At 45.5% G+C, this 22,625-nt stretch overlaps 1 protein-coding gene across 1 annotated transcript; it reads right to left on the bottom strand.

Annotated features, from left to right (window-relative positions):
- Nucleotides 1-3,772: 3,772 nt before the first annotated feature.
- Uba1 (ubiquitin like modifier activating enzyme 1) lies at nt 3,773-21,448 on the bottom strand. Its single transcript, XM_051179315.1, has 26 exons — nt 21,250-21,448; nt 16,446-16,562; nt 16,254-16,312; nt 15,987-16,155; nt 15,763-15,897; nt 14,735-14,841; nt 14,418-14,508; nt 14,180-14,312; nt 13,571-13,668; nt 13,168-13,314; nt 12,858-13,034; nt 12,641-12,745; nt 12,469-12,549; nt 12,067-12,222; nt 9,613-9,778; nt 9,299-9,495; nt 8,118-8,182; nt 7,688-7,883; nt 7,027-7,101; nt 6,718-6,907; nt 5,569-5,657; nt 5,238-5,330; nt 4,934-5,125; nt 4,460-4,561; nt 4,257-4,357; nt 3,773-4,095 (listed from the first exon to the last, which is right to left on the bottom strand). The coding sequence occupies exons 2-26, from the start codon at nt 16,560-16,562 to the stop codon at nt 3,960-3,962; spliced, it is 3,177 nt and encodes a 1,058-aa protein (XP_051035272.1). The 5' UTR covers nt 21,250-21,448; the 3' UTR covers nt 3,773-3,959.
- Nucleotides 21,449-22,625: the final 1,177 nt, after the last annotated feature.

The raw sequence follows: 22,625 nt of genomic DNA, 5'->3' as shown, positions 1-22,625 counted from the left end.
CTGTGAAACGTATGTAGCCCCGCCCTTTCAAATCTGTCGCTCAGCCAATCGGACTTGCTCCCTGTGGTGGTGAGGCCTAGCAAGAATGAAGGGCGTGGCAAACCTGAAGAGGCGTGATCTCGCTGTTCCCCCTCGGCTTGCCTCCTCCTTTGGACGGTTTTTATTGGTTTTCGAGCTTGCCTTTTTGTTCTAAGCGCCTCTCAGAATGTCTCTGAATATCCCGTAATATAATTGGTCCAAAGAACACTCAATCAGTGGATCCCTCCCTTAACCATTCCCATAGTCTGTAGCTTCTCCTTGTGGTGGAACCTAGGCTGAGAGGAAAGGTGGACCTTTAAGAGGGGCAGATTTCAAAAAGCGCATGTTTGGGTGGAGCTTCTTGCCTTCTCACCCTAACATTCACTTACATGCTCCCCTAACTGGGTTTGCTTGACACCTTTCAATTACCTCATCTTGCCTGCCACTGACAGTCTTATGTACTTACTAGGCTGTTACACGGCCAGCATTGCCAGGCACCTATCCTCTCATTCCTCTCCCTAGAACATGATTGCCCACATCTATGCCAAACATTTCTGCAAGCCTTCTGAGACTTCCATACAATGGACGCAGGAACTTCCTTGCCTCTTCTGGGCTTCCCTTGGTGGACCTTCTTGCCTCCCATCCTCCCTTCCCAGTTAGGATTTTCAAGCAAGGTTATTGGCAAGGACTTCCTCAGCCATTAAATTCCTCACTGCAAGGATAGACATCATGTCTTATCACTTAACTGACTTAATCTCCTACCCTTCCTCTCACAACAGGAACAATTCTGGGACAAGTGCTGTTCCCTTTGCCCGGATTGCATTTACCCCTTTTCCACATTCCTCGTTTGTTCCTGTTGCAATCCCATTATTCCAGATCCCCACTTGGCTCTGTGCCTTTCAAAAGTGTGGTTTTAAATATTTAGGCATTTATTTTTGCAACGTTTAAGTTGCAATTCATGAGCTCACACCCAGTCTCATCAACACTTTGTTATTGTTGTTTTGTCTTCAGACAGAGTCTTTTGTAGCCCAAGTTGACCTTGAATTCACTGTAGTCAAGAATGACCTTGAAGTCTGTAATTCGAGCATCCAAATGCTGGGATTACAGGCATATGCTACCACACCTGGCTTTCTTTGCACTTCAGCTGAACTTTATCTACAGCCCATTTGAACCACAATACCCAGCTCATTGATCAACTTTTAAACAATTAAAAATAAATTAATGGGACTGGGGCTGGATAAATGATTCAGTGGTTACAAGCACTTGCTGCTCATCCAGAATGCCTTAGTTTGGTTCCCAGCACTTGCATCAAGTGGTTCACAACTGCCTGTATCTCCAGCTCCAGGGGATGTCATTCTTATAAAATACATGAAGTTAATAAACACAAATAGATACAAATGTCTCATTTTACATTTATCACTTGCTTTTCTCAACAGACTGATTCCCTATAGTTATCACTTTGACCAATAGTATAAACAATATGAAACTAGCCAGATGTGATGGCACTCTAGCGTCAGAGGCACGTGGATCTCTGTAAGTTCAAGGCCAGCCTAGTCTACAGTTCTAGGTCAGTCAAGGTTACACAAAGAAACCCTGCCTCCAAAACAAAACAAACTAATCAAATAAACAAAATACTATATGGAACTAAGAAAGACCTCAGCCCATCATAATATAGCATTGTGAAAGATTGAACTCAGGTTGTCAGGTTTGGTGGTTACATGCTGAGCCAACTTACCCACCCAACTAGATTTCAAACAAGATTTCATGTAGGCCAGGTTGGCCCAAACCCTTGATTCTCTCCCCAGTGCTGCAATTACACCACCTTTATGCAGAACTGAGGACTGAACTCCAGGCAAACAATAGCTACAGCCCTAGCCCATGTTAGATTAGCGTTTAAAAATGATGTATATAGGTGTTTTTGCATGTAAGTATGTCTGTATACCATGTTTGTGGCTGGTGTCCAGATGAGTAGAGGGCATTGGATACCCTGGAACCATAGTTATAGTTGTGATTAGGTATGCTGGTGCTGACAGCCAAACCCAGGTCCTCTGGAAGAGCAGCCAGTGCTGTTAATTGCTGAGCATCTCTCCAGCCCTTCAACTTTAACTTTTAGTTATTATTTAAGTTTTATGAGCCTTAAGAAAGAGATGTTTTATCTACTGATAAAGTCTCAAATACCTATATTGGTTGAGTAACTGGATAGCAAATAGTTCCAACACAAGAGGCACTATTTCTTGTTCTCTCTCTTGGGTTTGCTAGGTATAGAGGGCCCAACAGAGACCCAACCCTGGCTTGCTGAGCCCTGTTTCTTATCAGTCTGGTTCTATAATGGTGTATACACACAGCAGTAAAATGGTATGCATGGTAGCAATCTAAGATATAGCCAGGATTTGTGAAATAACTGGCTGTTCTAATTTTTTGGTATCATGTAGCCCAGTCTGGCCTTGAACTTCTGATTCACCTCCACAGTGCTGGGATTTCGGGCATGGACCATGGTTCCAGAAGCTGATACCTATGGACAAAGAATCCAGGAGCAGTGGCAGTAAACAGACTCAAGGTAGACAACAAAGTATGCAGGATGCCCATGAAGGAACTGAGACAGTAGAAAACCAGTGCAAAGAATAGTATATGCAGTGCTTGTCTGAGAGTCTTCTGGAAAAGTAACAGCAGGGGGGGGGATTTTTCTGCTCATTCTGAACAGCTAGTACCCACCATGAGACACCAGAGATAAAGTACTTCTGTCATCCAAAGTAGCATCCTAAGGGACTAAAAAGGACGATAATAAGGTCACCCCAATACATCAGTCCAAGAATAAAAAGTATGGACAGAGAGGTTGGTAATAGCATACACTGTGCCTAGAGCCAAGAGGTGACTCAGGAGGTAGATGTGGGGACAAGCTGTGATGAAAATCAGGCCAAGTTTGGGGACAGGAAGGACTCTACTTCAGTAGAGAGGGGTCCTGCTTCTAAACAGGACAGAGAAACTGTTTCCTGGCTAGGTTGGAGACAGAAACCAATGAAGAAAAAAAATCTACCATGGAGATGGCCTGCCAGGTTGGCGTTTTCAACTGTTTAGAACCCTCAGCTAAGATAAGGAAGGAGGAGTACAGCAGCTCTGTGCTTGATGGGGTTGTTGATGACTAACCAATTACTCCTTGGCTCCCTAACCTGCTTTTCTCCAAAAGGTAGGAGTCCTGGTCACCTACAAGCATCTTCAAGGGGCACATATGGGCAGACCGAAGCAGAAAAAAGCATTCTCACTCCAGATGTCCCTAGCCAAGTATGTTCATAAAAACTGCAGTGTGCCTTATGATATCTGTGTTTCTCAGACTGGCTGTTCAGGGATCCTCAGCATGGACTTGAAACACCTGTACAGACATTCCTGGCGCTGTGGGGAACTATGACTGTAAATGACAGCTCGGGGTCTGACTGCTACACAATGGAGAAGTGATTTGCCCAAAGTATGTTAACTCTGCCCTCGCAGCCTTATCACTTTTAAGTGTGTGCACAGTGGACATAGAGAACACAGGGTTTGAACCTAGCTCAAATTACTCAAGTCACACAGACCTAGGTATCTATTTATATAATTTCACCAGTACCTCCGTGTGTGTTACAGAGTAGATAACAGATATCAACTCCCATTATTCTCTGCCCAGGAAACCCGCAGCTGGAGTAGCCCACTGGGCTACTATTTGAACCAGTCAATTCCAGGATGCTCCTTCCTTCCCTGGAGACAGCCAGGATGTCTATATTTGGGTTGTTATCCTTTTTATTGGGATTTGAGTTCCAAACAAGGTACAAAGCAGTGGTGAGAGGGTCTGGGGTTGCTGGGTGATAACAGAATACCAGGCTTGGCTAGATGGACAATTGCCAGAGGCCAAATGGGAACCAGTACTGGAAGGGATCTGGGGAAGGACTGGAGCTTAGGAGAATGCATAGCAATCAGCGAATGGTATATCGTACATAGGGGACTTCGACGTCCTCGCCACTCTCATCGTTGCAGCACAACTCAAGCACCAGTGCCCGCACATGGCGGCCCAGCTTTCTCTTTGACACACGGCTCACAATCTCTGTCATCCTAGGGAAAGGGGTGAGGGTAAGGACAAAGAGCCAAGAAGACAAAGCAAGAAAAAGGAGGTAGGGTGATGGACAAGAAGGGGAAGAGCTCCAAGCTGAGGCTCCCCACCCAACAAAGGAACACAGGGCCCTTCCCAGTCTGTCTGGCAATAGCCTACTCACGGCTGATCCAACCGTTCCTTGAGCTTAGCAGCTGGCATGAAGAAAGAATAGAGCATGGATACACCCTGGGACAGCATGGTGATCTCTAATTTGTGCTCTGTCTGAAGGGCAGGAGGGGGAAAGAGCAGTGTTAAGATGGTGGAAAGGTAAAAAATTTATACATCCCTTCCTCTAGGTGGGAGGAGAGGGAGAAAGGACCTTACCTTAAAGTACTCAAGAAACTGTTTGAGGGTCATCTCCTCACCATTAGGCTGCAGCCCTTGTACCTCAAAGCGATCCCACAATGTCCATTCTTGATTATAGTACTGCAATGCAAGAAAAGAACAGGATATGGGCCATTCCAGAAATTCCAACCCTCTGCCCTCCCTGACCCCTCATGGCTCCCATGTCACTCTGAGTAGGCACTAAACCTTTACAATTGAATGACAAGGTTGTATGCCACAAAAAGAGACTCTTAGTCTCATCTTCTACTCCTTATCTTCTCAATCACTCTTATCTACTGTCTTTTATTCCTTCAACATGCCAGACATACTTTACACCTTAGTACTCTTGCAAAAAAAACATGCAGGTATATAGCAGTGGAACTCTGACCTAGTGACCAGATCTAATGCAAACCAAAGCTAGTTATACTGAGATATATTCCGCTACAAGTCCCATCTTCTGATGTGGGCACCTACCTGGTGACGAGGTGCAGCAAGAGGTTCAGAAAACCCAAAGAAGGGCAGGGCCAAGTTCAGGAAACCATTTTTGTAGGAGTCAAGTTGTTGGTGTCCCTGAACTACCTTGTACAGCTCCAGACACACAAGGCCAACAACAGCAGCTGTGGTGGTGGCAATGGCTGGGATGATCTTTCCTGCAATCAGCTTGCTCTGAGAAACAGACCAAGGAAGATGTTAGTTGTAAGTTATAAGGGGCTGAGGGTCTACAGAAAGGCATGGATCTAAGGAACTCAAGCCTAGAACATCATTAGAATTCCCTTACCTTGTGCCGGTCTGCAGGGGAAATATCATAGTTTTCAGCCCGAAGATTGGAAGCAGCCACAATGAAATCCATGTGGAAGTTGCTGTCATCATCCTGAGTAAGAGGAGTACATCAGATGAAAAGTTTTCTTGGCCTCCTAGGACTTAAGTATCTTCCAATGCAAATTACCTGCTGGTCACTCCCAGATCAGAAGGAAAGCTATGCGGCAGCCCATGATCTGATCACCATAAAGGCCTGGACTGGTTCCATATTCCTAGATTCCCCATTCTTTACAACCCAGTTTGTGCTTAGCTCACCCCAACTGTCCTATCCAGGGCCCCCTTCTAAGCACCTTCTCAAAATCAATGGGGTACATCTTAAATCCTGGTAACTTGTCTGGGCTGGGCAATGTGGCTTTGAGCTCCTCAAGACGGCTGTCATCTGCACAAAAAGAAAAACCAGGCCCTTTAGATGCAGGGAGTGAGGTTAAAAGCCTAGATAGGTCAAAAGGAATTCAGTTAGAGAATCTGGACAGAGAGAGAGAGAGAGAGAGAGAGAGAGAGAGAGAGAGAGAGGGGGGGGGGAAGGGAGGGAGGGAGGGAGGGAGGGGGAGAGGGAGAGAGAGAGAGAGATCCTAGAATGAAAGGGCAAAGGGGAAAGGCAAACAACAGAGAGCAAACCTGAAAAAGGCAGGAGCAGAGGCTATCAAGATCTGGAGAGACACTAGGAACGGAAACAAAGACAGTAGGACAAAGTGGAAGTGAGGTAGGGTGATCAGATAGAAGGGGTTGTCAACCTTGGGGAAATACTGTATACAGACACACACAAGACATGGTGGGAATATGTAGAAGTATACATACAAGGATAGGAAGGATCTGAGGGGAAGGTGGAGACTATATGAAAAGAGGCAAGATAGAGGATGAGATAGGGAGGAGAAAACATATGAAAAGAAAGTCAGAGGGAACCTGTGGAGGAAGGAGAAGAAAAGACTAAAGAAAATACACAGTATTTCAGAAGGAAGATGGAGAACAGGGAAAGTCAATATGGGGGGTATGAGGTAGGGGATGGTATACAGAGATATAAACACATTATAGATACCCAAAAGGTAAGGCAGGGGAACTAAATTATAATGGGCAACATTAGGGTGAAGACATACAGAGAAACAGGATGGGAGGGATGCACGGAAGGGGAGACATGGGACATCTGGAAGGAGACAAAGTTGCAAGATTCAGGAGACCCCTGCTGGAGATCCTACCTCCTAGATGAACAGATCAAGGAGAGGCAGAGAAAAGAATAAAACCAAGGCAAATACACACCAAGCAAGAACAAAGTTTGTTTTCCTGGTTGCTGGAGTAGGAAAGAGGGAAAGAAGGAAAGAGGGAGGGAGGGAAGGAGGGAGAGACGGAGGTGCAAAGGAAGGTGAGGTCACAGAGCTACTAGAAGAGGACTAATGGGGAAACTAGGGAAAGGAACTTCTGACCAAACAACCAAACACCCTCACCAACAGAGGCACTGGCGCTCTGCAACTCCTGGTCAGAAACATGGATCTTGACACCAGACTTAGGGGTGAACTCTGGAACGTGTATGGACTGCAGAAGTGAGGCCACAGCAGCTCGGTCTTGAGAGCCAGTCAACCCGTAGGTCTGGGCAAAAAGGTTGGCAGCAGCCATCACATAATCCAGATGCAGTGTCTAGGAGAAGGCAGGGCACAATAGGGCTAACACATTTGTCCTTGGATGAAAAGTCACCACCGCCTTCCCACCCATCCATCCTCTACCTGATCCCAGGAAGACCCAACAAGGAGACTTACATTGTTAACATCGAAAGTAAGTGGATGTGGACAACGTTTGGGTCCAGACCAGAATGGGGCCCCTGAGCTGGTGAGCTAAAACAAAGAGAGTTTCAAGAAACAGATTTTAAAATGAAGGCCCCTCTGACAAGCCTAACTGGCTCTGGATGCATCCCATCTCACTACCCTTGGCTGGATCCTTGAAGGGGTGGAGTCAATCATCTAAGATCCAATCCACACTGCAAGGTCCTGACTGAGAAAACCATTCTTAGATACTTCACAAACCCCTCTAGCAGATTGGACTGGTGGATCACCAGGCATGTACTACTTAGTATTAATAAATACCAGTGAAACGTCACAACTGTTCCTCCTTCAAGCTAAGGAAAGGAACACAGAAAAGTGACTTGCCCAAGTTCAGAGAGAGCTGGGATTTGAATACATGTTTACTCCTATGCTCCCAAGTCCAGAATGTCTGGTCCACTACAGACTAATAAAAATCAGATCAGACTCAGCCTACACCACAGGGAAGGGGAACAGCAAGAGAACCAATTAGGTCATTCCTTTGACAAAAAGGTTATTCTTCTGACATCTCTTGCCTTGGACATCAGCCACTTGAAAAGTCTGCAGCAAACTCTACTTGCAAGACAACACATGCTGCCAAATGGATACAAGTGAGCATTACCTGGTCGGGAGGAAAGTTGTGCAGCAGTTGCCGGATGTTGTTACAGTACTGGGTGTGCCAGTGGTGGCAGGCCCAGGTCACGCAGTCACCCCAAGTCTGTGGTCGCTGCAGCACCAGGCTGCGCTGCACAGCCTCCAGCACCTCCAATGGCTGGGTACCTGCCAGCCGCAAGGTCCGTTCCACAAACTTGGGGTCTCTATTAGGAAGTGAATGGCCAAGGGGCAAGATTATACAATGTCCACCTGAAGTAGGCTCTAGGGCAATCCCATTTCCTCCACAGAAAACTTGTCTTGATTCTTTCACAGCATGAGACTTGAACATTTCGAGTCCTTTGAAAAGTATACCCAGTGCAGAGGGTGACAAATGAAAAAAAGTATAGAATGTTTTCTGAATGACAGGCAAGAGAGTGGGGTGTGCAAGTGTTACTCACGTGAGGTACTGATTGACATTTTCTGCTGGCTGCTTGAAAAGGCCTTCAAATTCATCCCGGGCCCACTGCAGACAGAACAAATGAGTTTTGTAGAATTATGGACAAAACAGGTTTCTACAGGAAAGTGAGAAAAGGTCCCAACTTTCCTCACTCCTTCATTTCTGGCCTCTCAATTCAAATCAATAAAATTGTTCTGAGAAAAAAAAAATCTATCAAGACCTGTACATGTGTAGTAGAAAAAGTTGTATTGGCTAAGCCTGGAATACATGAGACACTGTCTCCAAAAAAACAAAGAGGAAAACATTTTGATTAGATAGTTCTTTGGTTGTTTTTCCGAACAGGGTTTCTCTGTGTAACAGCCCTGGCTGTCCTGGAACTTGCTCTGTATAGGCTGGTATTGAACTCAGAACTGCCATGTAAGTAGTTGAAACTGAACCTGGATCCTCTGTATGAGTAGCAAGTGCTCCTAACCATTAAGCCATCTCTCCAGCCCCTATTTTAAATTTATGTTTTACCTGCATGTTAGGGCACCACATGCACTTACTATCCATTGAGGGCATCCCTTGAAACTGGAGTTAACACCATTGTTAACTGCCATGTGGATTCTGGGAACTGATCTCAGGTACTTTGGAAGAGCAGTCACTGCTCTTAACTGCTGAGCTATCTCTAAGTTGTTAGAATCTGACAGCTAATGAACAGAAGTTCTTCTGCCACCTCAGTGCTGAGATTAAAGGTGTATACTACCACGCCCACATCAATGTAAGAAAATATGGCAAACCACTGTTAAACCTAGGTAAGGAATGATATTTCAGTATTCATCATTCTTTTGTTTTGTTTTTGTTTTCTGAGATAAGATGTTGCTTTCAAGGTGTTCAAGGTGGCCCTGACCTCACAGCAATCCTCTTGTCTTAGCCTCTGAAATACTGGTGAGCCACCATGCCTAGAGCAAAGGCACTGGTTTTTACCTGTCTACATACTGGGAAAAAGTCAAAAGTAAGGATTTCAAGAAGAATTAGTCATTTCAGAAGTGCAACTGCCACCACCACCACCAAACTATCCCCCCTCAAAAAAGAAATGCAAACTACCAGGTGTTAAGATGGTGTTAAGAAAACATGTCTTAAGCCTGTGACACCCAAAAGCCTACTGGATATCCTTCCCTACCCCTGAGCACCATACTTTACCTGCAGAGTGTGTTCAATGGCATTGGGGAAGTTTTTCAAGGTGCAGATGGGAATGGATTTCTCTGGTGGATCCTGGCTAGAGCTGTATGATTCTGTCAAGAAGGGGATCACCACCTGCACGTTGCCCTTTGTGCCCAGTGTGCCAGACTCCAACAATGGCTTACGATAGTACACGCAGCGGCGATCCATGTACATGCCTATGTGATGAAGGTGAGGACAATGATATAAGAGCCAGGAGATAAGGAAAGGCACACTGGGAAAGAACAGGAAGGAACTCTTTTGCCCTTGACTTCTTTACCAGCCTTGAAACTTACGGGCATCTACATTGTCCAGAGCATTGGCCACACCATCCAAGTTTTGAAAAAAATCATCATCATAGATCCGCTCTGTGTCAGGACCCACACGATTCTGGTGGCTTGTCACCTGGATGTAAGGGTTCATCTGGCGCACAGCTGCGGCAGCCGTGTCAGACTTCAACTTCTATGAAGTTAGGAGAGAAGAGTTGAGGGAAGAATGGGGGACTCAGTCATTGGTGAATTCACTTCACATTATATAGAGCTGTCCCTCTGAACATTCATCCAATGTTAGAGAAACCAGCCTGAGTTTAGGAGGCTCCCTAGTTTAGCACAATATTAAAAAACAATGCCACATGGCCAGGCCTGAGGATGTGGCAGTGAGGTGGAAAAGAAAGCAAACAAAAGGCAAACATGCATTGTAGACATCTGACTATCCACTTGTTTACTCACCTGATACCTACTGTTCTTTAAGGGAGCAGCACTGCAGGTTTGAGATTTCCCCAAATATAACCAGATGTTAGATAATAAATAAGAAGTGTTAAAAACCAGCCAGGGCACATCCTTCCTCTGCTTTGAACTTTTCCCTGGCTCTCATTCCCAGAGTAAACTGAACTGATTCCCAGGACCTCTCAAGAGTAGAACATAACTTTAAGGGTTGTTATCTGGGCCTTGAGCACATCTACCAAAAAACCCTCACCCACCATAGCTTTGCAGGCCTTCCTTAAGGAACTAATGAAATCTGTAAGGTAACCTCCCTAGCAAGCCCAACTTGCTCCTTTACTCTTTGCAAAGTACCAACATGGACTTCATACCTCAATGTTATATTATCTTTATTGTTTTGTTGCTGTCTTGAAGCAGGTTCTATGCAGCCATGGTCATGGAACTCACTTTGTAGATTGGCCTCTAACTCAAGAGATCTGCCTGCCTCCTGAGTGCATGGGTGGCCCTGGCTGTACCTATAGTATATCAATTATTTATCTGTCCTTTACTATTTACCTTTCTCGAATATCACCTTTCTTTTTGTTTATGGAGACAGGGTTTCTCTGTGTAGATCTGGCTGTCCTGGAACTCACTTTGTGGTCCAGACTGGCCTCTCAAATGCTGAGATGAAAGGTATGAGCCACCTGCCTTATTGTAGTCTTTAATGTATGTCAAGTATCTAGAATAGTAACTCCTAAAGTAACTATTCGGTAAATAAATTAATGAACAGGAACACTGATTAGTAATACTTTATAGAAGGCTGCACAGACTTCTGGCACCTCGGTTTCAAACTGCAGAGAAGTGTCACCTGGCTGACTACAATGCTATCCTTCAAAAGGCCCACTTCTAAAAGTGGCCCTTGGCTGGAGTCTAGGACCTTGGATTTTAGAGAAAGTTCCCATTGCTCCCTCACCTAATAATAATGGATCAGTGTACCTGAACTGTTTGTGTGAGCAGTGTGGTTTATGTTAAACACTTTCTTTCCCTCTGCAGTCAAGAATTCTGATACACAACCAGATCCAAGGGAAAGCCCTAGGTACAGATGAACAGGCTTCCCTGGCTAGAAACTTTTCAGAAATATTGTCATACTTGTTACTGGGGAAATGAACTCCATCTTCTGCAACTCCACTAGGAGTAACTCTTAGATACTCACTGCTGATTCCATTCCATGAGCCGTTCTTCCCTTGTTGATTATACTGTGTCCTTTTTCTACAATAAACTAGCCACTAGTTCTCCTAGGCACCTCATTGAATTTGGGGATATTTTAGGGAACTTCCAACACACTGTCCAAGAGCAACATCAATAAGGGCTAGAGTGATGAGTAAGTGGTTAAGAGCACTTGTTGGTCCTCCAAAGGACTCAGTTTTGGTTTCCAGTACTCACAAACTCTTGTGACCCCAGAATTACAGTTCTAAAGGATCCAACCCACTCTTCAGTTTCTTCAGGTACTAGATACACACACAGTAGACATATATAGATGCATACAGGTACTCACACATACATATAAAATAAATATATCTCTGTTGCTGGGTTTTTTTTTGTGATAGTCTCACAGTATAGTTTCAGCTATCCTGGAATTCAAGAGATTTTCCAGCCTCTACTTTCTGAGTGCTAGGATTAAAGGCATACCACACCACAACTGGCAATAATTTAAAAAAAAAAATCAAGGAAAAGGTAAAAAGAAATGAAAGGGCAGGAACTATAGCTCAATGGTAGTCTTTAGCTAGCTACCTAGCATGTATAAAGCTCTAGACTCAATCCCCAGTAATGACAGAAAAATAAATAAATAAAAAATAAACTGACTTGATGTTGCTCAGAAGAGAGATAACAAGATAGGGCTACTTAATGTCTGCTGAATGAATCAAAGAAACAGAGGGCAAGAAGGGAAAAAGGAAAGATAAGCAGATCTCTGCTAGAAATACCAGGGACAAGAAAAAGACAGGAGAAGAGTGAGGTGTCAAAAGTTCCACCTCCTACTCCCATCTATCTCACCGTTACATCCCAGGGCCGGAAAAGGAACTGTCGGTTCAGATTTGATTTCTCAATGGTGTCCATGTCTGTGACAACGACCTCTCCACCCTCTCCACAGCCTAGCCCAATCATGGCAAAGTTCTTGAGCAATTCACAGCCAATGGCCCCTGCACCCACCTAGGAAATAGCCAAGAGATACAGAGGCAAGTCAGGGTAAAGCAAGTGGATACAATGCTACCCCTTATTCCTCATGCCTGATGGAGGCAATAGGATTGAGCAAAAAGGTCTAGTGCCACATTTTAGTTCCAGGGTTGTAAAAAAAAAAAAAAGGCCCTCCCCTTCAGAATATAGAAGAAAACTCCAGAGAGGGTGGTCAAAGACCAAGGGAGGTGAACATGCTAGGGGTCCAATGAGATCACTCACCAGAAAGTACTTTTGCTTGCCCAGTTTCTCTTGAAGGTCTGAGCCAAATACAGCTACCTGCCCATCATAACGGTTCTGACGCTGAGGAATATGAAATGAAGTGAAGCAGGTCAGAGAGAAGCTTCCCCAGTAACACCCCCAATAATGCCTTCCTTCCAGCCCATTCACATACTGGGAGGCACTTATCCTCTGTAAGAGCTTCTTTGTCCTCTGGGAGACATTCAAGAGCATCAAAGTATAACCACTGCATGATGGGCATAAACTTCCCAGAGCAGGCCTAGTGAAGGAGAAGGAAAGAGGAAGTGATCAGCGTTAATCAGACCCTGACACATTTAGGTAGCAAGTAATGGAGGCAAGGCAAAAACCCAGTCCATCCCCATCCTGCTCACCTTCATGACTTCCTGGGCAGCAAGGCCCCCAATGAAAGCATTTATGGGTGCCAAGTCCCCAGCAGCAACATAAGATAGTTTCCGTATAAGGTCTTCATCCAAGTTGTCCTGTTGAACTGCAGATGGGGACCTAGCATTCATAGCCTGAGCTAGGGCCACCAGTTCTGTTGCATCTTCCTAGTAAGGCAAAGGAAACAAGTAAGGCTCTCTTAGGCTACTGTCAGGAGATGGACAGTGGATAGGCAGAGGAATGGTGGGCTTTTAACACCAAGGATTTCTATCCTGGCTGGCTGCTGGCCCACCTACCAACCTCATTTCGTGGTCGAGGTGGTCGGTTATGCTGAGCACAGAATTGGTGCAGAGCTTGGAAGCCAATGTGCAGTTGGCCAGGGCGAGAAAACTTGGCAAAGTCAGTCATCACAAAGTCAGGCTCTGCCAGTGACGCTGGCAAGGATTTCTAAAAGTGAGAAGAAACAAAATTTAAGAATGGTCTAGAACAGTGGCGCTCAACCTGTGGATCATGACCCCCTTGACAAACCTCTATCTCCAAAAATTTCTACATTGCAATTTATACCAATAGCAAAATTAAAGTATCAAGTAGCAATGAAACAATTCTATGGCAACACAAGGAACTGTATTAAAGGGTTGCAGCATTAAGAATGTTGAAAACCAATAGTGTAGAACCACCAAGGTCCACTGTCCCCAATACTCACAAAGCTTATCTTTTTAGGTACTTTGACCTGACTGACAATGCCTCCACGGATGTAGTCAGAGAAGTTGGAGGTGTCACAGATACTAAAGGTGTAAGGACCTAGAGTGGATAGGGAGGCAATCAGTTTTACATACCCTTCTAAAAGTCCACAAAACTCACAGACAAGGGAAAAAAAGCATGCCTGATCCAGGGCAGAGCCTGGATATTATTAATTTTTCAATCCCATGCCCCATTTGGAGATGAGAAACCAATCTCCCTGCCCCAAAGCCAGTTCAGACCCCATGAGACCCTGTGTCCTTTGGCCCCAAGTCTACAGTGGTAGGGCTTTTCTTGCCCAAACCAGCTTAGACATAAGCAGATCTTCTGATCTGCCCTGTTCAAAATATAGGTGGCTCCTTCACCTCAAATCAGATCCCAGAAGCCTATGCTCCTATTTAATAGTTGAAACACAATTGGCCCTTCTCTCCGAAGCCCATCAGCACCGGTAGGACCCCAGGTTCTGAACCACCTCAGGTACTCAGGATATGGCTCCCCTCACTCTGAACTCAGGGATTCCTCCCCTTAATCTCCTAGCCAGTTCCCCTAAGATGTCCCCATAGTCCCAGCTCACCCAGCACTTTGATCTCTATGGGCTGACATCCATTGAGTTGAATCATGCCCTGTACTTCTGAGAAAGAGACGAAGTCACCACTCTCAAAGCCATGTCGGGCCTCATCAAGGCAGGTAACCACACCGGGATTATCCTGGTTAAAAATGAGTGAGCCTCAGAGGCAAGTCAAGGTATAAGAGTAAAGAGAGAAAGAAGAATGTCATCTGTCTGCCAGGACTCCTGAGGCTGGCCTCCTTACCTTGGTGACCATTGAAACCATAGCACTGAGTGGCTGCTCTCCATTGGAATCTGTAAGGACCATTTCCTCTCCAAAATCACAGAAAAGTTGTCTGTAAAGAGTGGCAAGAGGACTGATGCCTGAGGCCCACACTGGTCCCCAGACATCCTTCAAGGTGTACTAGGTATTTGCTGAGGAAACATGGTATATCACAGCTGGGATATAACAGTATTAATGTCACACAGGGAAAGGTGAGCACACAATATAAAACTTGAATGGCAGAAGAGGGATGAGATTCTTGGCCTAGGAAATGTTGTAGGGAGAGACATGGCACTCACCCAAATAAGCCTCGTGTATCTGCCACCACTAGCTTGATGCCACGGCTATGACAAAATTCACCCACTCGCAGCTGGTCTTCCAGGGGGCTGTTGGTAAGGACCACCACCTATGGAAAAGTAGAGCCCAGGTCAAGAGCTAGGGGAAAGAGGGTGAGAAGGAACAAAAGCAGAAGAATGATGGGAAGGTTCAGGCAGTTCTGAAGATAGAGCTGTCCAGTTTCTCCTGGTTCCCCATGCTTCTCTCATAAAGATCTGAGGATCAGATTCAGTAAAAGGAAAACACAGCAAAGAAAATGAAGGCCTAGAGCATGTTGGAAAAGGTAGAGTGGTACTGAGCACAGACTGCAGAATAGCTGACTCACTTGTTTGTTAACTGCCTACAACCCTGTCATGCCCTGTGAGACACAGACAGGGCAAAATTGTCTTCAGCCAAAGTCTGAGATCACTCATACCACACCTGTTAGTGGTTATCAAGATGCAGCCCACTCCACCACAATTTTTAAAACTGCTCTCCATCTTCTCCAGGAACATCCATCCCTACCCACCAGGATGAGTACCCATAACTGTGTCAGATTGTTGTTGCTGTAGTACCTTGGCCCTTGGGGACCTTAGCCCCATGGGACAGACTTTCAGTTTTCACAGTCTGACTTTTTAAACTAGCAAATGCCCATGCCACCTTCCCCGTGTCCAAGTTGCTATTCTTCATGCTTAATCCTCATTAAGAACCCCATGAAGTCAGTACTGCTGCCATTCATATTCTGAAAATGAAAAGAATAAGGCCCAGGAGCTATGTAACCTGCCTAAATCTATACTAGAAGAGCTAGACACAGCAGAACAGTTTGCCACCAGTTTGTTCATAACTACTATGTTGTATACACAACTTTCCCCCAAAAGACATGCCCAGGGTCCCATCTTGCCTACATCCCTTCTGGTCTCCAGCATGATGCCTAATACTCTAGACAGCTCATTAAAATAACAAAGATAAATTCCAAGAAAATCAAGCAGGAAGTTGAGCAGTGGCCAAGTACCTGGAAGCCACTAAGGAAGTCTTCAACAAGAGGGCCAGTGTAAGCAGTAACAGGCACATAGTTGTTGAGTTCGGCAAGTCGGGGCTGAGATACTTCAGCCCGATTTTTACCAATGTCCTCCTCTCGAAGGTAAAACTGTAAGAGAGGGATGACAAAAGGATAAGAATTGAGATGGTTGTGGCACAAAAGGCTGATGCAGAGCAAAGAATATTGGGAAGAGGTACCTGAGAGGAGAGATCAGCCCACTGGGTAGTGCCTTGGTCATGTAGGGTAACAGCCTTGACCCCACCAAGGATGATGTTCTTAGCGATTTCCACACCCAAGCCCCGCAAGCCTGAGACAAGGACACTGGATGTCTGGAGCCTTTTCATTGCCTCATGGCCCAAAACATACCTGTCAAGTTAGAAGAGACTCCAGGTCACAGTCCAGCCCACTTGATCCCATTATTTCAGTTCCCCTTCCCACCTCAGGCAGACTTCAGCCCTACTTACAGCTGCCGGGAGTAAAGACCCTCGTCTATGTCTGCTTCACTGCCGTTCTTCGCCATTCCCTGGGGATGGAGAGCAAGAAAAGGTTCAAGACAACATGGGTGAGTGGGGTGTGGGCAAATGAAAAGTGACATGAAAGACTCCCTGCGCCACCACCATGCAAGCCAGTCCAGTCTCCATGGGAAAGATACTCACGTTGGTTGGGACTGAGGGCACTTGGGACAGCACAGACTGGGCAGGGGAGCAGTTAGAACCCGGCTTTGGATCAGGCCCGGACACGCGACGTTTCTTGGACAGCGGCGAGCTGGACATCTAGAGGAAAAAAGGCAGGCCAGAGTTGAGCCTAGGATACATGGGGACATTTTTTTCTGGTATTTTTTGTTTATTTAAATGCAAGGTCTCACCATGTAGCCCTGATTGGCCTTCAATTATTTTCCTGCTTACTACTGGTAATAGTGGAAGAAGACTTAAGTATTAACAAATCTACATTAGAAAAGAAACTGGCATAGAGAGAGATGAAGTGGCTTGCCCAGACTCACACTGCTGACAGGCCCAAGATTTGAATCAGATAGTCTGACTTATAAATCCACACATCTGACTGCTAAATCATTTTCTCTCTCCCTAGCACACCATACAGAAAAGACTCCAATCCTGTGGAATAAAAGGAAGATCATTCTGGGAAGATCAGAGAACAGATGTGGACTTATAAAATACTCAGTTTTTTTTTTTTTTAAATCTTGACCCCTTATAGGTTATCATGTGGAGCTGTTCCCTCACTTTGTACAGTGGCTATATGGTGTTGCTGAGTTGAGAAAAGATATAGATCATAGATAGACCATGGGGTGGGGGTCAGGGAAGAGTTTAAAACTGAGAGAAGGGCAGGGCTTTAACAGTAGAAAACAACCCAGGCCAATAAAACAGGCTGCAGGAAGAGAGAAAATGTACACTTCCAAAGTCTCTTCTGCATGTGAAGTCCTTCAACAGGTTAGCAGTAATGATAAATGAAGATTTACTAGGAGTTCTCTCTGTCAGAGGCTACACTAAGCACTCTATGAGCCTTGTCGCTCTCTGTCCTCAGGGCAAGCCTTTGGGAATTGCACTACTACTATTTACCCCAGCTCACATGTAAGGGGAAACTTCATTCAGGATGTTTGGTGACTTGACCAAAGTTCCTACTCGTAGTGGTGGAACTGGGATCAGACCAGATCCAAGACTCTGAAGTCCAAGCCACTTCTCAGAGTTAGCAAGTTTCATGCTTTCAATTATCCTATCCCTGCAAGGCAGGGTTTAAGGTCCCCGTTAAACAAATGAGAAAATCTGAGCTCACATGATCAAGTGACACACTAGGTCCCAGAGGGGAGAAAAATCTCAATATAACCTGCTACTGGAAGTAAAGTCTAATGGTGGTGGATTAAAATGCTCATAAATAGAAGACAAATCCAAAATCACTTGCTTTGCTTATTACACCCTGTCTTCTCTAGTCACACAACTGCTCTCACTGTGAAGCCTTTTCTGACCCTCAATACCACCAACATACCTAAGATTCACCTTGGCACTGTCATGTTCTAATATGAACACAATAATAAGAGTTTCCTACTAACTATTCCATCATCGGTCACAAGAGTAAAGGGCTTTGTCTAATTCTAACAATGCCTGTGAACATAATCCTATGCTCCTACCATAAATAGAAAGTGAAAGCTTGGAGAGCTTCGCTCACTTGCCCCAAATGTCACTTGCCAAGTGTCATGCAGCTGGTAGCAGTTTGTGCGATTGTCTTGAGTAGTGTCAGTATTTGGCTCTGAGTCCAGAGATGGGATGTAAAGAAAGGAAGAAGAGGGGAGGTAGGAGGCTACCTAGGGCCAAAGTCTGCCAGTGAAATTGCAGGGAATGTTTAGATCCAACCTGGGTAGGAAGAGACTTCATAAATTAGGAGGGAGACAAAGGCAACTCCTATTTTCCATTTACTGGTACTGACTTGGCACAGAGATGACATTTCCTTTAAGCCCATTTTCTCCAAAACCTGGGAGAATAGGAACTGTCCTCCTGATGAGGCTAAAAATGCTATCTGTGGTTTCAAAATGCAGGGACCTGAGGACATAAGCTCCTCCCCAGGCATCCAAAGGGGCCTCCATTACTTTAGTTATCTCCCTTGCCATGTCATTGGTTAGTTTGTACAGGGCATATTCTTTCTCCACTCCCTACATCAGACAAGATCCAGGGCCAGAGAACTCTTTATCAGACCTTTTACCTCTCCACCCCCCTAGAGCTGGCAACAAGAGTCTAAGCAGGGTTGGGATGACAGTTCAAAAGTGGACTTCAAAGCCAGGTGTGGTAGTACATGCCTGCAACCCCTCTGCTTATGAGGCAGAAGCAGGAAAACTAAGTTTGAGGGCAGCCTGAGCTGCACAGTGAGACCCTGTTTCAAAGAAGAAAATTAAAAGGGAGATTTCAATTGCCAGGTTTTGGAGAACCCTTATATCAAGGCAAGCAGGAGGAATCTAGGGCAGAGTCCCCTGGTTAAGAGCTAAAGATCCCCCCACCCAAAAACAAAACAAAACAAAAAAAAAAAAAACCCTGAAATCTTCATCCTTTCTCCCTTAACAGCCTTCTCTGTTGGAATTTATCTTCCATACTTGCGTGACAAAGCTAAAATTAAATCATTTTAAAACTTACTTGGAGGTCTCTAAACTGATGGCTGAAACAGAGGATATTCTACAACCAAAGCAGAGAAAGGATGAGCAGGGGGAACTCAGGGGTAGGGTTAGGAGTCACACACACCTGACTAACTCAAAGAAGCTACAGTACCAGGGAGGATGGGCACCTCAAGCTTTCTGGGAGGTGTTAACTGAGAAATCCTTGAGAACATGAGAAATGCATCAGGAAGTGATTAAGCTTAATGACCTAGGAAAAGAGACCTAAAAGAGACCTTAACTGGGCCTTAGAAGTGCTGAGGGCATTGGGCAAAGTCTAAGAAAGACGAATTTAAAGAGATAGGAGAATGCAAAATCAGAGACTACTGCAGGAAGATGTTGGGGTTGAGAGTCTCAGATTCTAGTGATAGAATCCCTTCACCAAAAAAATGGGAATTCACAGAAAAATGTCTCTGATGCTGACACTAGAGTGCCAGGAAGCTGTGAGATTAAGTGCTAAGAGGCTAGGAGAGGTCTCTGAGGGCACACTCTTGAAGAAGGATTTCTAATGGCACAACAAAGGCCTTGTATGGTTGTTTGTAACAGGCACCACAGCTGCTCTGATAGGGTGGAGAAGGGAAGATGAGTTTCAGATAGCTCAAGCCTTAAAAAGGTTTCAAAGTGCTGAGCATGGTGGTGTACACCTTTAATCCCAGCACTAGTGAGGCAGAGGCAGGATGGGCGCTCTAAGAGTTTGAGGCCAGCCTGGTCTATATATCTATATATTTCAGGCCAGCCAAAGCTACAGAGTAAGACCCTGTCTCAAAATAATAATTATAAAAATAAAGGTTATCAAGCAAATACTGGCTAGATCTCCAAGTGGAGTTAGGCTTCCCTAACCAATTCTGGGACTCCACAGCTCATTAAATAGATATTAAAGTTTTCTACTCTGGTGGAGGATAAGTGGGCCTATTGGAGAAAGGGGTATATGACAGTGATAGTGGGGTTCAGTGAAGCCAAAAGCAAACACTGAGACTTTCTGAATATAGATCCTAGGAACCTTTAAAAGGAGGAGGGCAGATTCTGAGGCCTGTTGTTAAGATTAAGGGATCTATAAAAATGGAAACTCAGCCAGGTGGTGGTAGTTCATGCCTTTTATCCCAGCATTTGGGAGGCAAAGACAGATGGATCTCTGTGAGTTGGAGGCCAGCCTGGTCTACAGAGAGAGTTCCAGGACAGGCTCCAAAGCTACACAGGGAAAACCTGGAGGGGGGAGGGAGAGAGATAGAGAGAGAGAGAAGAGGACAGGGAGGGGGAGGGAGAGAGAAACTATAATTCTGTTCTGCTTTTGAAGGAGAAGTTGGGTCTACGAGGAGACAATCTGGCAGATAGGGCTAAAAAAATATCAAGTCTGATAGTAGACTATGGCAGCAGATTAATAATGGAGAATTGTGTCCAAACAGGTCCTCCCTAGTGTCTAGTCCCCTGAGAGGCTCTAGAGGAGACATACTGGAGGCTGAGGATGGCTGATGGGGAAAAAGATGAGGCCTACTGAAGGGACAGCCTAAGAACAATGAGAACATAAAAATGCGGATCCCTAAATGCAGGGAAAATCTCTAAGAGCAGATTCTAAGAAGCAAAGGAACCTCTAAGGGCAGATGCTAAGAAGAATCTGTGACTTAAGAATGCCAGGAGTCCATGAAAGAGGATGCTATGTCAAGGCGGTTTTGGGAGACCTCAAAGGTAGGAACAAGTCTCCCACAGGAAGGCCAGGCAGATAGCTATTCACCGGGTCTAATCCAGATGGCAGCTCTAAAGGCAGATAGTATCCTGGGGGGAGGGGGAGATTCAGCATGAAAATGCTAGACAAGGCTCTTCTTTCGGAAATGAAGGCCACGCGGACCCTTCCTGAAGTCTGGCCTCTCTTAAGCCCTGAGAACAAATATTGAAAGGCTAGGAGGGAGATTTCGGGGCAGGTCTTCGATAGCACACAAGTATGGACGGCTTTTACAAACAGCAATGTTGAATTTCTGTTCCTTTATGGGAGACTGTGGGAGTTCTGACAGGAACGCCAAGGCTCAGGACAGAGTTATCTCATCATAGATGCTGAGCCAGAAATCTCCAGAAACAGAGATAGGGGGTCTGATGTCAAGGTCAGATATCAGAGCCCAAGGGAATAGGGTGGTCCCAGACATAAATGACCTACCCCCGCCTCAGGATTTCCACTCCCCCACACCCGCTTTCTAGTGATTCCTGATACCTACGACACTGCAGTGCACCCAGACAGCGGGCTGGCAGAGAGCCATCAGGGACCCTCCCATACCTCCCAGAGCCCTCGCTTCGAGCCAGGTGCCGAGAAAAGCTATTACCAATGCCGGTTCCCCGGGTCGCGCCGCCGCCAACTCCTCAAGGAGCCGAAGTCAAACTCGGCCGCCACCCTCCTTTTTCTCCTCCTCCCTGCCGCCTGGGCCAGCTAGAATCACCGCCGTCTTCTCCTCCCCCGACCACAGTGGTTGAAGTCTCCACTGCCGCCTCCTTCTCCTCAGCAGCCGACACAAGATGGCGGCGGCAGAGCCCGAGGCCGGAACAAAACCTTGAGCCCCACCCCCCAGAAACCCGGATGGAAGATGGCCACGCCCACTCATGAATCATGTATTTTCCCGGGCCAGTTTGGGTCTTCTCTAATTTAGAAGGAGAATAGCTCCACCAAGTGGCCCTGGATGCAGTAACTAGAAAAACAGGTAGAGCAAGAGGCCACGCCCCATGGACTATGAATAAAGAATTACTGAAGCTAAACTGTCAAAAAAAAAAAAAAAAAAAAAAAAAAAAAGGAAGAACCTTAAGGCCATTCTTTCTGATAGTGAATTATGAAGCAAGGTGATGGGTTTACTATGACCAAGTAACCAGAAAGTACATGTTAAAGCGTGGCAATCACACCCCACACTCATGAATAATGAATGATCTTTGATCTTTCTGCTGCCGGGAATCAAGGAGACCAAAGCTACATTTTACTCATGAATAATGCATGAAGCTCAGTGGGATGGAACAAAAGAGGCAGGCCTGCCTTATTGCTCTATCTAATACCCAGTAAGCAAGAAATGGGGCTACTGCAGGGAAAATGCACTCCCTTGGCTCCAGAATACTGAATGCTGCTACTGCAGCAGCCCAATTTGGAAACAGAGAGGTCAAGGAAGGTTGCACCTACGGTGGTGGTGCATGCCTTTAATCACAACACTGGGGAGGCAGAGGTGGGTGGATCTCTGAGTTTGAGGCCAGTCTGGTCTACAGAGCGAGTTCCAGGACAGCCAGGGCTATAAAGAGACCTTATATAGGGTGGGTGGGTGTGAGGGGGCACAAAAGAAAGGTTGCACCCAGGCAGTACATTCATAGTGGCACATGCCTATAATCCTAGCACTAATAGAGATGGAAGCAGGAGGATCATAAGTTGGAAGCCAGCCTGGTTACCATGAAACGCTGACTCCACAAAAGACAAATCTCATGGAGCCTGTGGGCAGCCTCTCAGCCAAGGTGGCCCTGACCAGCAAGCAGAGATTATGAGAAAATAGTCAAGGCATATGTCATAAGGGATAACTCTGCAAAGGAAGCACAGGCCTTGCTCCTCATCCCTGACCATTTAGGGGATTATCTTGTCCCAACTAAATCCTGACTTACTATATGCCTTTAATAGGCAATGACAGTAATAGAACCAATCCACCTCAGTTTGGAGATGTAGGCTATGGATGAG

Source organism: Phodopus roborovskii, unplaced genomic scaffold, assembly GCF_943737965.1.
Source record: "Phodopus roborovskii unplaced genomic scaffold, PHOROB, whole genome shotgun sequence".
Lineage (NCBI taxonomy): Eukaryota > Metazoa > Chordata > Mammalia > Rodentia > Cricetidae > Phodopus > Phodopus roborovskii.
The sequence above is the reverse complement of the archived record's forward strand: the minus strand, read 5'-3'. Positions and strand labels throughout refer to the sequence as shown.